Here is a 19,033-nt window from a genome sequence, read left to right as displayed (position 1 = left end):
CAGGCGGATGCTTGGCGGCGATCCCCCGAGCAGATGGACCATAATGAGACTGGTGAATAATTTTGCTGAGCAAGGAACAGTCGCAAGAAGGCCTTATCAACGAAACCCACCAGTTCAGACGGAGGAAACGATCGCTGCTGTAGCTGCAGCTATACAAAGCAATCCAAGGGTTTCAACAAGAAGCTTATCTGCTCAACTTGGTGTCAGCCGACAGTCTTTGCAAACAATAATGCACAAAGATTTAGACTTATTTCCCTACAAAAATCAAATGGTTAACAAACTGAATTCAGCAGACTTGCCGATTCGCTTGGAATTTTGCCAGAAGATCCTGCAAATGGTGGAAGAACACCAAAACATGTTAAACTGCCTTTTCATGTCTGATGAGGCCCATTTCGATTTAAACGGCAATGTGAACAATCAAAATTGTCGAATATGGAGTACTTCTAACCCACAGATACTCCACGAGACGGAATTGCATCGTCTTCGCGTGACAGTGTGGTGTGCGGTTTCTTCACGCTGTATTGTCGGGCCTTATTTTTTTGAAGAAAATGGTCACACCGTTACGGTTACTGGAGACCGTTATTTGAAAATGCTGAAAGAATTTTTCTATCCAGAACTACGCCGAAAGAGAATTCCTTTCAACTCTGTGTGGTTTCAACAAGATGGGGCAACGTCTCACATAGCCCAGACTGTTATGACAGAGTTGCGACGAAAATTTCCCAATAAACTGATTTCAAGAAACTCCGAATTTCGTTGGCCCCCCAGGTCGCCTGACCTTACTGCACCTGACTTTTTCTTGTGGGGTTTATGTAAATAAGAAGTTTATAAAACAAAGCCAACAAATTTGGATGAACTAAAACAATCCATTCGGGCAACAATTGCGGCTATTCCTGTCGCAACTCTCAAAGCAGCAATGAACAACTTTTTACTAAGATGCCGCACTTGTGTCAACGAGCATGGGGGGCATTTAAATTCAATTATTTTTAAAACTAGTTAAGCTACATTTAATAAAATTTAATGACCTTCAACTTGAAAAAAAAAATAAATGAATTCCATACACTAAAAAAAAAGTTATTTGAGTTTCTTAATGTAGCAAAATTCATCAGCCACCCTGTATTTGTGGCTAATGGGAAAAGTGAGCCAACCAAACTGCATATATGAAGATACTGAGTATGATGATGCGGAACACACCTTCTTTAAATGCGAGAGGTGGAACGTAGAGAGAACAGGTCTGCAGCGAGCTATTGGTGTATTTACACCTCAAGAAATTATCGAGAAAATGATGATAGACGAAGAAAAATGGAATGCCGTCGCAAATTTTGTGGAGGATATTATCCGAAAAAAGAAGCGCGAAATGGAAAGCTATGCTGAAGAGCATTGAGCATAGGTTTCTCAAAACAGGCGACCCTGGACGCAGGGTGAGTAAGTAAGTGTTCTTTTTAGGACGCCGCCTTGGCCCTCTACCTCGAAGCAATGCGGAAGCAGTCCCGGGGTGGAGGGAAAAATCCAAGAGAAGAGGGGGGATATTTTTAGTGGAATCACCACACACGTAGTATCGACGGTTACTATATGGTGCGAAGGCATTTTTAACCCAACCTCACCGCCAAAAAAAAACAAAAAATGCACCCACTTGGCAGACTACCGCAAGCTCCTGTTTCATAAATGCAAAGAAAAAGAAAAAAAAACCCCAAGTTCAATACAGATTTCAACTTATAATTTTTTGTGAATTCTTGCTTAGTTACAACTAGGTTTATCTACTTTTTTAGTAATAAAGTTGCATTAGTATGGATATATTTCCACACATAACATTTTTGACTACTCTTTCAATTTGTAATGAGCGTAGAAGAACCTGAAGTTTTATGCCGCCTCCGAATCGCAAATGGTTTTTGTTAGAAGAAATGCAACTGGGACGTCTGTCATTACCAGCGGAGGGGCTATTGCTATTAGAAACAATTTTTGTGTTTGCTTCAAGTTTCATGGTCGCAATAAGCATTGAACCTGGGGCCAACGGAATGCTGATCTTATACAAATCACTCGGCTACAAGAGAAAAAATACAAAATGGGAACGCTTGACTAAATTATTATCAGCTGCAGAGCTTAAAGTGTACTGCATGTGCACTTTACGTCCCGAATAAATTCGTCACCGGATTTCTACATTCATTTTTGAAAATAACTAAATGTGTGTTCATATTGTAGCTGCAAATATTGTGTGCTGCATTGTATTAAATAAAGTAAGACTTTTGTAGATAAACTTGAAAATTACTTGTGTGCTTAACTACTGCATGGCGTCTGGGTGCAATGGTTATCCACCTCAGTTTCGTGGCTGTTGTTGTTGGTGCAGCAGAAACATTCCCCATACCTATAAAGGGAATGCGCTGGAGTTACGGCCCTTGACCGGATATATGTCACTTAAAGCAGCTGCTCGTTTCTTCAAAGCCAAATGACAAATTGTGGACAGACAATTTTTATTATTATTTTTATTATTATTAGTGCAACAAACCAAGGCATATCTACACATATGTGGCTACTGCATTGCATAATGACAGTCTTAGGCCGCCGCGCCGCTCCAACTTCAGGTGAGTGCTTGATTTTTCCCACAAAGAGAGGAAAGTAACTTTCTGCCGCTTCCAACTTCAAGTGGATTCGACAAGAACCATTTTCAAGACAAAAATGTCCTGTAGTAACGATGTTTTATATCCGAAAGGTTAGGATAGTGGTAATCTTTCGGTTAACAGCCAATGTTCCTTGAACAAGCGTACTCGTGCTACGTCAGGCACCACATGTGAACGCACAAATACACCGATACATATTTATCTACTCAAATTGATTGCGGTTTGCATGGCTACAACCAGTATGTCCGTGCATAGATAAGGATTTAGTTGTTCGCATGTGAAAGCAAGTCAGCAGGTGAATATAAGTTTCATTTATCGACGCAACTCCTTCTCATTCAATATTCTCGCCAATTAGTTTTTGAAAAATGGCTACTCGTGCACTATTTCACACTTTTTATGCACTCAGGCATTCAATTAATAGCGCTTGTATGGGTGTTTGCTATATTTCTTGTTTCTTTACAGCAGCAGGGGCGGTTTACTTTTATGTGGTTGCGAAATGTAAAGGGTGGGCCATTGGCTGATTCCTTTTCAGAATTATATACAAATAAAAACCTTTCCCAGGTTTTCAATATTTTTTACTTTATTATAAAGGATAAGCATTCCAAGCGATTATTTGAAAAATATTACGTTGCTTCATTCAAATGGCAGTAGCGCATCCTATCCACTAAATTTTCCGATACCTTCATGACCATTTTTTAGGTAATTTCTACAAAATTCGCATAATGTCGACTTTTAGCGTTTACTCACGCTAAATATGTAACGACGTATAAACGCATTTCTGAAACGATCGATTGTCATCACCAACATGGCTAATAACACGAACACCGAACATAATGCCCAATCCAATAGGGTGCGTTATTGTGAAACCAGACATTGTCTAAGTTCATTTCGCTAATTTTAGGCCACAAAAAATTCAACATCTATAGCTCCATATTTCAAGTGGTGGTTCCAGCAACATGCACAAAAAAATAGCCAGTGATATGGCATCACAATTTTATGTGTTAGCATACTATATGGCTGCCGGAAAGAAAACTCCTTTTCAAATATACGAGGGGTGCCTTTTATATGTCGGGATTAGAGAACAAAAACAAATTTCAATCATCGAAAATCACTTTATTGTTTTTCAAAATATTCTCCATGAAGATCTATACACTTTTGCATGCGTTTGAACCAATTGTCGAAGCACTTTTGCCACTCTGAATGAGGTACCTCCAAAACATGCATTCTGAATGCCGCAACCGCTTCTTCAGGTGTCGACAAACGTTGACCTCTCAGTTTGTTTTTTACGTACGGGAATAAAAAGAAGTCATTCGGTGCCAAGTCAGGACTATACGGCGGATGACCCATTCATTCGATGTTTTGGGTGCTCAAAAATGCAGTTGTTTGAGCAGATGTGTGAGAGCTCGCATTGTCCTGGTCAAGAGTGATCCGTCTTTGGCGATTGGTTTTCCTAATTTCTTGGAAGACAACTGGCAAACAAATGGTTGTGTACCACTCAAAATTTGCTGTTCTGCGTTGTTCTAGTGGTACGGTTGCGACAAGTCTAGTTTTTCCGAAAAAACAGGTGACCATTTGCTTGGAAGTGCTTCATGCGCGAACAACTTTTGTTGGATTTGGCTCATCTTAAAACACCCATACAGTCGACTGCTGTTTACTTTCGGGCTCATACGCGTAAATCCATGATTCATCACCTATCACGATGTCATAGACGTGTTTCGAAGCCCCGCGATCGTATTTTTTGAGCATTTCCTTCGACCAATCGACACGAGCCTTTTTTTGAGCGATTGACAAATTGTGTGGGATCCAACGCGAACAAATTTTTTTCACAGTCAAATGTTTATGCAATATTGAATGTATGCTGGTCCCACTAATGCCTAAGATTGTCTCAATCTCACGATAGGTCACATGACGATCTTGCAATATCAGTTCGCGCACAGCATCAATGGTTTTTGGACCGAGATGAATCTTTTAAGTTACTGTAAACAACACAAATAGCGCTGGTATTTCAAAACGTTCTGAGTACGTAAAAGCCAAAAAATGTCAAACTTTGCGATACAGCTATCAGTTGCCAGATTGAAACACCAGGGTTGCCAAATCTCGACAGATAAAAGGCACCCCTCGTATATAGTAATAAAAGTGGAAAGACTCACTGTTCCACTACTCTGCCTTTGCTTCATTTGTTTCGCTGTTTGAAATAACTAGAAGAAATCAAAATGTGTATTCCAAAATTTACAGCAAAATATTGACTTAATTAATTCTTTACCCTAAAAACGACGGCCTCAATGATTACGAAATTTCGATGGTAGGGTTAAACATTTTTTCCCACACATTAACTTTCGCACTTCATTTAACGTGCAGCAACAAATTGTACAAATTCTCTCGCAATTCTGTAGTGCTCCATTTGTTTTGACAAATTATCTTAACTTAGCTTGCATACAAAGTACCGACAATTAACTGGAGTGCAGTCCAGCAATCAAAGCCCTTTTAAGTTAGTTTACGTGTATTTCGTGCTTACTTATTGACATAAATACACCAAAGTACATAAACGAGTTTGTGTTCTTATATGAGTGCAAATTAAATTCCTCACAAGCACAAACACAATTTGAACAACCAATATGAGTAAATACTCACAAGCTCAGCAACAAGGCTGCGCATATGTATTCGTTAAGGGCCAGTCAGACAATACGCTGGTTCCGATATAATGGCTTTTCAATAAAATTGTAACCGGCTTTCCCTAAAGAGGTTGTTTTATATTTATATGTATGTATATGTATTTGAAAAAACTGAAAGCGACAATTCTCAATGTTAATCGAAAAAAATTATGATTTGAATCTGAGAATTTCTATAGTCCCCATCAACATGTCATTTGAGCTCAAATGCTTAGCTTTTCCCGTTCGTTATACGCACAAGGACTAAAGGTGCAGGCTCAATGCAGGCTGGCTTTGCTTGCTTGGCTTCGATAACTGTCAACAACGAACAATACTGATATATATGAAATGAGATCAAATGGCTGCTTTGCTTGAAGCGTTTGAAGTACCGCGAAGCTTAAATAGCTCAATCATTTAATTTGATTTGATTTATCTTCATTTGTGAATTTCAGGCAGATTAGAGAGATCTAAATATAATTCGCGCACCCAAAACTTTCGTCGTTTGCGTTATTGGCGTCTTAGTCTAATCTATTCTATATTTAAAGGCATTAAATAAAATGCCGGTTGTGTATTTATAAAAAAATTCAATGTGTGTTAAGCACTCATCAGGCCTTGATGTTAACCCCATTGCTTATGTAACCAAGAGTGAATTATTTTATATATAATATATTAACATAATCAGTGTACTAACATTTTCACTTATACCGCATTCGTATTTGGACTCGTGCGTGCTCCAATGAACATTCTATTTTTCGTTCGTTCGGCGTTGTGACTTAATACTGTTCCAGATCTGTAAGTTAAATTTTACTCCTATCGAAACCATTGGTGTTCGATATCAACAATTTTTTCCCACCTGCTCAAGTATATTCACTCTCAGTCTTCGTAGGAAATTTTGCGAAACCGCACTAGTTGCAAACTAGTTCGAATATCCTCAGTAGAGCATATACCCACAACAGGAACTCACCACCTGAACAAATTTTTAATGCATGCCAACCTGAGCAACCCCGCAAACTTATACTGGCCCACAAGCATTACTCTGCATTTACTTGTGAGTATTAAATGCATGCATGCCCGTACGTGCATAGTTAAGTGAATTAATCAAAAGGGAATTGTAAACTGTTTAAACCGTGAAAACCACAAACAGACACCGTGGGGCAGGAGTAAGGGCCGCACATTGCACACATTTCCATTTTGCCAATGAAAATACCTATGCGTGCATATGTGTATGTATGTGTAAGCGGTGTGCATGTGGATAAGCTTAAATAAGTAGTTGTTCTTGTTTTCTTAATGTCATGGTGAAAGTTAAAATGCATTTGAGGTTTCGAAACGAACCGTTGGCATACAATCAAACGCCATTAACTGCTTACATAACCGCAATTCCACTACATGTGCACGCACAACAATGTCCCAAACGAAAGCAGAATTCAATGATTTCACTTTGGACTAATGAATTTTCAAAATTCCAGTGTGGAATAGTGATGATGTCTATAGTGAGTGGCCCTAGTAGGTGAGGGTGATATGGGCACATTTTCACTACGCTATTCACAGACGCTATTTGCAGACGCGAAATCTATTTACCTGTCAGAAATGGCACAGAATCAATCCATCCCAAATTTGAATTTTAGCCATCATTTAGATTCAGCAATCGCGTGAACTAAACGCACAGGTCGTTTTCAGCAAATGCGGTGCGCTAAAACGCACGACGCATTTTAAGTAGTCCAGCTGCTTGCCAAATGCATGGAAAATGTATGAATGTGCATGTTTTGCGATGAAATCTAGTTATACTAGAAAGCAAGAGAAAGGTTGGGGCTGGGATGATCTGGTATTTTGTTCGCCGGTAAAGAAATATCATTCGGTGAAACATCTATAATCTATAAAACTGCTTTTCTTAATCTCTGTTTTCTGTATAAATAAATAAGGAAGCATTTAAACGTATAAAAAATATGGCAACGCCTTTGCACAACTAATACACCAATCGCAGTCTGAAGTTCTCGGTCATTAACCATTTGTGCTATTGTTGTTGTGCAGCGTGCGAAATGTGATGCCTACCACCGAGGTGGCCCTTTTCCAAGTCGATGCCCAATTTTTACGGCAAATAGCGCAATTTGTCTAAAAAGTCAATGCTTTGAGATGTGATGTGCATGTGGTTGTGTGAGCGCGCAAATATGAGTATGCCACACTTGCTTATGTACATATTTGACTTCAGGTTAGTTTGGATAACTGTATCGAATTTGACCTTATGATCAGGCCTTTGCTTTCTAAGCCGTACGTGTCCGAAATAAAAATGATAAACGTCTGTTCATGACTGAAAAGTTTGCGCATACAACAAATATCTTCTTTACGAAACTGCTGCCCCACTTGTTCCTTTGGATTGGTACAATAAGATTGAATAAATTTCGTGAAACGAGCAAAAGTTACTTATTGACCAGCTTTAAAATCATGAAGTATTTTTTGCATAAAAATAAAAATATGAATATAGGTCTGAAAATCTCTGAAAACTTCTACAACAATTGGTAAATTACATACAATGAAAATTCGCTACGATTTCTTCTCGCTCATCCCGTCTCTTAAGCATTCCTTATATCACAGTGTCACTTAGTCGTATTGTGGAAAACTATTCTCGCTTTGTGTGCTCAACCACCCCGCAGTGACGTCTCTTCACTCTCTGCTGCTGCCAAGCACTTCAACCATTCGCAGTGCCACCTCTGCAGTTCCTTGACTTTCACTTCTCGCAGTTTTCGCCCACACAGCTACACTTTCCTTCATTATGCAATTTTCACGCCGCTAATTGCATATTTAATTAACTTCGTTCGTCGCTTTGCAAGTGTATTAGTGGCAGGAATTAGAATTGTATGAGCACAGAAAGGCAAAGCTACTTATGGAGTAGTCGACGAATGCCGCATGCAAAGTCGCGAAAACAATAATAATAATGCCGCTGACAAAAACAAAAAAAAGCAGGAAATGTTCACTTATTTTTTAGTTTTAACAGCACACAGTTGCCTTTGCATACATTTCCACGATGGAATGGATTATTTTTATTTCCAATTCACTCAGCCGGTGCGCTTTTTTGGCCGTAAAACTAAAAATGCTACACATTTATAGTTATTTTGCTTGCAGCCCAAGCCGCTTTTATTTTATCATAGCTGTCGAAACAGCTTGGCCTTTTTTAACCGTCTAAATGTATTTTATATACCAACAAACTAAATTAGCATAAGCAGTAAATCAAAAAAATAAACTTAATCGATATATGTACATTTTTATGTTGTACGAATGGGAGATTCTCATAACCGAAACAGCGGATTTCAAGTCAAGTCAAGAAAAGATTTACTTCATTTAATAGCCGCCAGAGTGATCGTGACCGTGATGATACACCTGAGGATGGTGGGCATGACCGATCCTTTTTACGACGGCATTAAATCCTTTGTGACCATCTGACGTGTACTCCACGACGCGCGTGGTACCATCGGCCTCCGCTAGTGTGTAACCGCCTATTGGTAAAAAACAAAAATATATTCAGCATAAAGTAATATTTACTAAGGCTGACGTTAAGCCTCACCCTTTACGTGGTCACCGTCGCGATGCTCCCATTGACTTTTGTGATCACCAGTATGTGAGTCCTTTACACCATAATCGAATTCGTATTTGGGGTAGTCATGAGGTTCATGGTGTTCGTGGTCGTCGCTATCCGCCCCACCAGAGCTGCCATATCCGTGAGCGTCATTATGTTGCACCAATGAAACGTAGCTGGAGGCATGTTCATGCGGAATGTATCCTGCTAAAGCAACTCCAAACAAAGCAAAAGCGGCGATGGTTACACAGAAAAATAATTGCATCCTTGAATTATAAAATTTATTTTAATTTATCTAAAAATCGTTTGAAACAAATTGCTTTGTTTACTTTTCTGACTGGCCAAATCGTACTGATGCCAAATAACCCTCCGTGCTACCTATTTATACCAGCCGTTGAGTTCATACTACTTTGGAGTTCTGCCTGTAGTTAGTTAGACACAAATCAGTCAATAAATCTGTGCATTTGTTGTTGCCAAATGTTTTTTTTTTTTAATTTTCGTGGTGTGATCAAAAGTTTTTAGTAGTAAGTTGGTTAAGCAAAAGAGAATAAACTTAATGATTTTGCGCGAACGTCAGGTAACCTACACAATTTGTAACATTCTTAGTTATTACTTAATGAACCAATTCGCTAATAAAGCAAACAAATTAAGAAACGAAAGCAACAATCAAATTTGCGTTAACACTATTACTGCATGCATTGTTGACTAATGGAATGGCTCAAGGTTGCTTTGCACATTCCGGAGGCGGTGTAAATGCATCCAAACAACCCCAAAAGACCCTGAATACATCAACAACCGACCAACCGACGTCGGCTTTAGTATTTGTGCATATTTTCTCAGTAGTTATTTGACTTTTATAAGTAGTGATGATGCAAGAAAAAGTCTAGCGTGTTTATCTCTGTACATACGTCGGTCCGTGAGCTTGAACTAAAAGTAAGGCTTTTACACAGATATTTTATGTAGCCATTTCTTCAAAGTATGATAAGGTAAGCACATTATGGACTAGACATTGTAAATGCGATTTTGAAAATTGCTTTAACGTCAATCTAAAGAAAGAAACAAAAGTCGCTATTATACTCATACATATACAAATGTATCTTCTGCTCAAATATGAACGAGACTTTATCAATAAAACGGTCCGCGGATGACATATGGCAAAAATAAATTTTTTGTTGGATGGTAGGACTGTTATAAGCTTACATGGCAAATTTCAGCGTGATATGTCACATAGTTTGTTTTCTGTGCTACTGTAAGTCAAGCTCGAGTGTGTTTTTCGAATTTAACGATGGAAATTCAAGTTGAACAAAGAATTTGTTAGAAATTTCTGTCGCTAAGGAAATGCTCGCCAGGACTGATACGGACATCCGGCACATCATAACTGGTGACGAGACTTGGGTTTATGAGTATGACGTCGAAACAGCCCAACAATCATCGGAATGGCGCTCCCCGGAGGAGCCGAAACCAAAAAAAACCACGCCAAAGTCGCTCAAAAATTAAGGTTATGCTGACTGTTTTTTTCGATTACGAAGGTGTGGTGCACTCGGAGTTCGTTCCGCAAGGCCGATCGGTTAACGCTGAATATTACTTAGACGTTTTAAAGCGTTTGCGCGAGAACATTCGTCTTAAAAGGAAGGAATTGTGGGACAACAAGTCATGGTTCTTGCATCACGATAATGCACCAGCTCACACATCACGTCTTGTTCGCGATTATTTGAACAAAAATAATGTTAATATCGTTCCGCAAACACCGTATTCGCCTGATGTGGCTCCATGTGACTTTTTCCTGTTTCCCAAGCTCAAGTTGCCGCTCCGTGGAAAACATTTTGAGACAATTGAAGTCATAACAGAGAATTCGAAGAAGGAATTGAAATCCATACCGAAATCGGCCTTCCAGAAATGCTATGATGATTGGAAAAAACGTTGGCATATGTGTATCACCTCCAATGGTGATTACTTTGAAGGAGATAAAATAAAAATTGAACAATAATTAATCGTTTGTGTTTTATTAAATCAATCTCCTTCATATTTGAGCAGAAGGTATATTGTGGAAATTTTTTTTCCAAGAGAAAAATGGAACGTATCCAACCGTGTGAATAAAGCCAGAGCAAGTTGTTATAAATTAAACAAAATTTGAGTTTCGCAAAATATTAATAGACGCACGTAACTGAGAATTTTGAATTCGAGTATAAAAATAGTCCTCTTGTATGATTATGAAACCTGGAAAGACAGAGAAGAAAACCGTTGTAAACAAATGTCTTCGACTAATTTGCCAAATTTTCTAGCCCAGAGTTATAACGAATGACAATCTACTATCCCTAGCAATACCAAAACCTGTTAATGTCGAGAGTAAACGCTGGAAATGGCGTTGGACTGGGCACACTTTGCGAAAGGAAAGTAAGTGGCACTCGAGTGGCACCCCAAAGGTTCACGAAGGAGAGTATGATCCAGAAGTACATGGATAAGAACGGTACATTCTGAATGACAACAAATTGGTAGGTGGCCTTATATTCGGGGAATTGCACAAAATCGTGATAAATGGAATGCTCTAGTCTCCTCCCTATGTTCCGGCTAAGATCGACACTTAATTGTAACGTTACATTAAATTTTTTTATTCAATTTATTGTCGAAGAAAAAGAAATATCTGCTATACAGCAAATATAACGAAAATAGCATGAATCATAGCCGAAGTTCATGCTAATTGCAAATTAAGGGATCTTTTGCTCCTGGAAATATTCATATATATGTATATCTATATCTGGGCCTTCTATATGCAAAGCGTAGGAATTTCTTCCACGCTTAAGGAAAGGTTATACCGGCTTGACTCGGTCGACAGAGCATCGTTAGCAAAAACAGTGGGTCAAGGACACAGGGTGAAGGTTGTCGTTTGGAGAGGAATGACTGTGTTACTCGTATCACTTTCCTCTAAATACTGCATCTTAGTGTCGCCATCATTTTTGTGGGAATCCACGAAATAGGTCTAGCTTCCGCTATTTATAATTTTTGATTTACTAACTGACTTTTGCAATTTTTTTTACTGCCCAAGGTTTTATTTAGAGTTAACACAGTGGATTTACTCATCACATCCGTTGCCCTGCAGAAACGAAGCCGACGATTGTCAAAATATCTGGCTGTTCAATATAAAATTCCCGTTTTTCGCATCATTGGCAATTGCATGATGAGTTTGTTAAGACACATGTCCGAAAACTAAAAATTTGTGTAATTCGCAAGCGTGTATGATGGGTAAGTCGCAATTTTTTAATGAGGACTTCAATGACAAATTTGAAAGAATATTTTAAAATGGAATTTAACCCACTTGTGTTTGATAGCAAAATCTGATATTGAAAATAGAGTTCAAACCTGAAACGGTAGTGAAGTGTTTCATTGCGAAATTCGGATTATGCCATACACAACACCTACTAGAATAATCTCCATAAAAATGGAAAAATAAAAAAAATTAATTGATAGGTGAGTTCCACATTGTTGAACAATTGTCATGGAATGGCAGCGTTTATGATCGAATAGTTACATGTAATGATCAATGGGTGCCTTGCGACAAATGTGAATGAACTCGTAAGTGATTAGTTCTCGAAGATATGTCAGGAACGCAGCCATAACTGAAATTAAAGGATTGTAAATTCTCACTGTTTAGTGGATACCTGCGCGAATTTAGAAAAATGTAGATGTAAACAACCAAATCAGTGGGCAAAATTACAAAATATGTAAGCGCTGCCGATCGTTGATTAACAAATCGAGGCATTTTTAACATGCACTATTCGGCGGAATTGTCGTCAACAGTTTGCCATCTTTTCAGAAGTTCTGGTAAACATTAATTCTTTTGAGGGACTTATAGTGAAAAATCAAACTACTTTTTCGCAAAGGCATTCATAGTTTATTTATCAGACATCAAACCGTAAGATCACAAATCCAACAGCAATAAATAATAAATAAGAAGCTTTTCTATTAACACTCGCTCTTAGGCAGTTAAGTGAAGAGGATCGAAACAATTCTCATAAAGGCGATTTATAATTGGAAGTTGGTACTCCAATTATGACAATATAAAGTTACACACCTCAAGTTATAGCAGTATAGCGGAGAATTACTAATTACACCGGCCTACACGATTTTTAGGTCTGGCCCTGAATGTCAAACTTTGGTTTCTTTTACATTCTAATGATAAGAAAATAATTTGCTTGAGCAATTTTTCGAATTTTTAAGCAAAATTACGGATATTTTATATTGAATTTTATTATAAATTACAATCAGAAAAATGTCTTTTTAATTCGAGAATATTGATCAATATGTAAACTAATAAAAAATAGTTTAAAAAAACTAAAAAACACGCTTTTATTGCCAATCGAACTAAAAAGTATAAAATAAATTTTAATGACAAAGAGACCCATAATGAAGTAATAGCAAATCGAACGATCAGTCATAGTCAACTACCTCAGAACAGAATTATAACAAAAATTAAGATACAAATAAAGTAATTCAAATTAGAGTTAAAAGCGTGGGATGCTTGATATAGTAAATATTACAATCATTCTATTGGCAACTACCTATGTACAGAGGGTTATGAAAGTGAAGCAAAATGCATCCCACGCTTTTAACTCTAATTTGAATTATTCTATTTGTATCTTAATTTTTGAGGTAGTTGACTATGACTGATCGTTCGATTTGCTATTACTTCATTATAGGTCTCTTTGTCATTAAAATTTATTTTATACTTTTTAGTTCGATTGGCAATAAAAGCGTGTTTTTTAGTTTTTTTAAACTATTTTTTATTTTCTACTTTTTAGTTCGATTAGCAAAAAAGCGTGTTTTTTAGTTATTTTTTTTAACTATTTTTTATTATGAATGAAAATTATTGTTATCATTGCAGTCAGTGAATTAATGATTCGATATATTCGTGTTATATATAATTCCTTTCTTATCGACTGTGAGTCTAAAACTATGCAGTTATCGGCCGTGATAAAGGAGTAATCGAGATGAAGAACTTATTTCGTGGAGGGAGCCTGAAAAACGGCTAACCCACTCCATTGGCCAGTTTTTTTCGATTTTCTTGGTGTGGTGCACTATGAATTCCTTCCACTTGGCCAAACTGTTAATAAGGAATATTATTTGAGCGTTATGCGTCGTTTACGTGAAGCAATTCATCTAAAAAGACCAGAATTATGGGCCAACAACTCTTGGTTTTTGCATCACGATAATGCACCGTCTCACAGTGCACTCGTTCTTCGTGACCATTTCGCCAAAAATTCCACGCATATCGTTCCGCAACTACCGTATTCGCCTGATTTGGCTCCGTGTGACTTCTGGCTATTCCCAAAACTCAAGAGACCACTCTGGGGAACGCGTTTCGAGTCGATTGAGGAGATAAAAGCTGAATCGAAGAAAATGCTGATGGCTATACCGGAAATGGACTATTTGGCATGTTTCGGGGATTGGAAAAATCGTTGGCACAAGTGTATTTCATCGAGAGATGATTATTTTGAAGGGGATGAAATTGATTTACAAGAATAAATAAAGATTTTTCATTTTTCAACCAAATTCAAAAAAGAAAATATTAATCCTGGCAATCCTAATAAGGATAATGGAAAACTTTTATCAAATTATTGCATTGTCATCGGTCCTTGATAGGTGTGCAAAATTCCAAGTCGATCAGATTTTTAGAAGCCAGTGAAAATTAAGCTCAAAGATTCCGTTACATACATACATACATACATACAACCCGACCTAATAAAAGTGTGTTAATAAAAAAACAAATTCAGAAGAGAATATTCTCAGTTATATTCTTATGTTTGTATAAATAATTTGGTGGTTTTCGATGCCTAGTAGCAGAAAGATTATTTATCGACCTGTGTTATATACCTACGAGTATGTATACATACGTAGGTATATGCTTATATGTACTAACGAGAACATATAATTTACTACTAACACAAAGTGTTTTCCTCCTTTGAAGGCATCTTATTTTACCTCGAATTTTCGTCTGGGATCGATCAGTGAAACTTTGGAAGGTTTACATTGGCTTTGCTCTACGTTCCCTTCGTTTTCATCACCACATACCCTCATCCTGTTCTATATTATCATACCCTGTCTATCAATTTAAAATGTGTGGACGTTCTATTTTTTCATTATCTATCGTCTTCGACTTATTCAAATATGTTGTCTTTCTATTATTCAAGGTGTTGTGGATCGTCCATCCCTTTTAATTTCAAATTTTTGCATATTGACTTTATAAGAACTCTGTATGTAAAAATTCAGTAGTAGGTTAAGGTGAAATCATTAAATGTCGAATTTTTACTTATATGTTAAATAATTGATTTATAAATGGCTACATTTTCTTTTCACTCATTAAGATTATTTTTATATTTTTTGTTAAAACATCTGTACTAGTCTGTAAGACAATTTATATTTGTATGCTAATTTTTACTTCAATAAATAAAACTTTAAAACTTTACCTCTATAATATATTGGAAAATTGGTTTATTAGTGAAATCAAAAACTTGTGTAAGTTGGAGTTTTTTTATTTATTTGATCTGTTGGTAAGGCAATACCATTTCATTGACAAACTTTGTCCGCTCACATTAATGTCGTTAATCAATCACAACAGTTTTGTTCTCTTTGTTTTTTGGTTTATTTTTTTTTTTTTTTGAAAACATTGCCTTTCCTGAACTCACTGCATTTTCAATTCCTTTGTCCAACTCGCCGGCGATGACTGATATTTGTTGTGAATAAAAGCTTTATTGAATTCTACTTTGTACGAGTATATGAAGTGTTGAATGGATTTTGTGCAAAAGAGGTTTCTATGCTGACACTTAAGTACTGCGATAAACGACAACAAACAAAACTGAGAAGGCTGATGAAACGGTCATAAGAAAATGCCTAAGCACCTAACAAATAAAGCAATGAAAAGAAAGCATAATTCAGTTAACTAAACGGTTTTCATGCTTGGATTTGTTTTTGAGTTCTGCAATGAACTTTTATTGATAAGAGGACTAAAGGGTATGAGCATTTAGGGCTTAAGAATACATATTAGTCCGTATAATGAAACGTTGTTTAGTACGAACGTTTCCGTTTACTGTTACTACCAGTTTCATTTAGAGTTTATGTTGAAGATTATATTAACTTTTCCCTTAAAAACTCTGTGTAGCGCTAAGTAAGAGTAAACTCTCTGCATCTACTTCTGTAGGGTATAGACCTCAAGAAAAAGTTATTAGTAAAAATGAATGCTTTCCGAAAATCAAAAATACAAGAAAACAAAACATTGAAATAAAAGACAGCAAATGCAAATTAAAGGAACAAACAAAAGAAAGGTTTGAATTATACTGATTCTTGAACAGCAAAATCATCTATCAACTAGATTGAGGCACGACTTTTGCCAATTGAAGAAATCTATTTTTTAATTATGGGCTAATTAACCTGCAAGATTCTTATTTAGCGACTACGATTACTGAAATAATTATTTTAAAATATGGAATGATTGTGGAGAGAATGTGCAATACCACCACTTTGAGCCATTGAAAATTGCACTTTACTATACAAAAATTCACAAACGGTTGAAATTTGTATGGAAACTTGGTGGATTTTTTTTTAGCCCGCATGAAGTTTAAAACTTCGTTTTATATGGGTTTTATGTTGCAATGAGTTATATTTTTATGAAAAAATTATCAAGGTTAAATAAAAAGCAAATAAATGATTACAAATTGTTCAATAGTTCCTGTGATATAGTTCTGAAACGCATTTGCAAAGGCCTCTATTTCTCCGAATGCCGAATCTGTTATCATTCTTCATATCTAAAACTCCATAATATCATACTTGTATCGAAAGGGTTAAAGCCAAATACCATCTCACAATTGTTTAGTAGCAATACAAAGGATTTTTTTTAAACATCTAATATATTTATGTTGTTTTTAATTCGTAACTGTAATAATCCACATAGAAAAATATAGGCACAAACGAAAGTAATAATGCATGCGCACATAAATATTTTCAACATTCATAAAATTGTCCACTTAATCCAGTATCTAAATTCAGTTTTGTTTTTGCCGAAATATATCAATGACTCCGTTGTTCAGTAATTCAGTTAATGGTGTTGCTTGATTTCCACATAACTGCTGCCATGCCCAAGGGGATAATGTCCATGACCACCGTAGCCGTAGGCTTCCTTATGTGTATTGTACACTTGAGGATGGTACGCATGTCCGATCTTCTTTACTACGGCATTGAAGCCATTGTGATCATCAGCTGTGTATTCCACAACGCGTGTAGTGCCGTCAGCCTCGGCCAGAGTATAACCACCTTATTAGAAATGGAGCATTAATTAAGACGTTTGATATGCAAACAAGGTTTTAACTCACCCTTCACATGATCACCATCACGATGCTCCCATTGGCTCTTGTGATCGCCAGTGTGTGAGTCCTTAACACCATAGTCGAATGAATATTTCGGGTAGTGATGTGGTTCCTCCACATAATGATCCTCTCCGTGGCCACCGTAGGCCACGTAGTTTACTGGACCCAAGTAACCGCCGTGATGAGGCACAACGTCATGCTGCACCACGGAAGCGTAGCTCGAGGCGTGGCCATGAGGAATATATCCTGCTTTCGCGGTACTGGAAAGCGCAACAGCGACCACCACGAAACACGAAAGGAGTTGCATTATTGTTATGGCAAGAAATTTTTAATTAAACCTGAGTTAACTGCGAGTTATATCGTTGTGAATATATACCGAACTGATACCAATTCAATTTTCCTATGAACTATTTATACCAAATTAAATGCGTTCGGACTCACCTTCTGTTAACATTTCAAGCTTGCGATTTTAATTTAAAGAACGCAATAATATTCAATAACAGCAGATATGTTTATATGTGTGTAAGAAACGCGAGAGTTTGACTGTGAGTAAGCTGGTGTGAACAATGTGTGACCCAATGGAACGTTGCTTTATCATACAGCAACAAATTCAATAAACTGTAGCCAGGCACTAATACGAATTGCTGCAAGTGTACTACAAAGCCACCTTTCACGTTACGCCTCACCACATTTAACACGTTTGCAACTAGTCTTTTTCACTATATTTCAAATAAACAAGTAATCAAAGTAATAATACATTTTGTCTTAGCACCTTTGCTGATCGATGATTGCTTGCTTAGTCGCAAGGTCGTTGCTTGAATTTCCAACCGCAAGGGGCTGGCCAAGCGGAAGGCAAAAACTATGCCTAAATATGTACTATACATGCACGGTAACCCTCTTTGCTTGGCCCAATGCATATCAGCACCAATGTTCCGCTCATTTTCCGCTGTTTTGGACGTAATTTCGTTACGCTTCACATCGTTGTTTAGTTGCTTTGCTTCTTTGCTTCGATGGCCAAAGCACTGGTATATTCTTAGTTTTTAACGCCGATCGCTTAACAAAAACTAAACCAAAAACAACAATTCATATTTGTTACTTTTTTTAATTTACTTAATGAAACATTCTTAAATTTTATTAAACAGTTGCATTGTTTTAATTTAGTGAAATTCCAGTGGTTACTTACCAACTAATCGATGTGAGAGTGTGAAAATGGCCTTGCGACGCCCAATCAACTGCCACAGCAGTCAACCAACTAACGAAGTGTTAAGCCAAAATATACCTTATTTCTTTCATATGTTTGTGTTCCTACATGCCAACATTCTCTTTATTTATTAAACATTTTTATTAATTAAAAACGCCGAAAAATAGCGGCAAATTTTAATTTTACACAAAACTCTATTGTTCACAATATTACCAATCACTTATTGCGAGTATTAACAATAGAACTCCCTCCTATGTGGCAATACACCAAATTCTCATGTGCATACATACGAGGGCGGGTCAATAAGTCCGTGACTTTTCGTATTTCTGACCTCTTTACTGAAAAAGAAATACTGCTCCTGTCAACAGGCATCTGTCAATTGACTCCTGTCAAAATTTGAACGTGCTGCGTCAGTTAGTTTGTGTTTTACAGCTACCTTTATCAGACTACCCAGTAATTTGAGGAAAAAATGGAAGAAACTGAATTTCGTGTGCTTATTAAGCCGATTCACCCTTAGAAACCCACTGTTTCGACTGTTGTTTGGTCTCTGGTGTGTGGTGATGGATCCATGTTTCGTCCACGGTTACAAAACGGCGCAATAACTCCTCCATATTGCGATTAAACAACGCCAAACCTTCCTGTGAAGTTGT

At 37.1% G+C, this 19,033-nt stretch overlaps 2 protein-coding genes across 3 annotated transcripts in view; one reads left to right on the top strand and one right to left on the bottom strand.

Annotated features, from left to right (window-relative positions):
- LOC129241571 (putative uncharacterized protein DDB_G0282129) overlaps window positions 1-19,033 on the top strand; it is a 148,679-nt gene that overhangs the window by 119,143 nt on the left and 10,503 nt on the right. The window lies entirely within an intron of this gene.
- Window positions 8,412-17,489, bottom strand: LOC129242217 (uncharacterized). Its single transcript, XM_054878771.1, has 4 exons — window positions 17,189-17,489; window positions 16,939-17,129; window positions 8,817-9,114; window positions 8,412-8,748 (listed from the first exon to the last, which is right to left on the bottom strand). The coding sequence occupies exons 1-4, from the start codon at window positions 17,487-17,489 to the stop codon at window positions 8,594-8,596; spliced, it is 945 nt and encodes a 314-aa protein (XP_054734746.1). The 3' UTR covers window positions 8,412-8,593.

Source organism: Anastrepha obliqua, chromosome 3 (assembly GCF_027943255.1).
Source record: "Anastrepha obliqua isolate idAnaObli1 chromosome 3, idAnaObli1_1.0, whole genome shotgun sequence".
NCBI classification, from domain to species: Eukaryota; Metazoa; Arthropoda; class Insecta; order Diptera; family Tephritidae; genus Anastrepha; species Anastrepha obliqua.
This window is presented reverse-complemented; position numbering and strand designations above follow the sequence as displayed.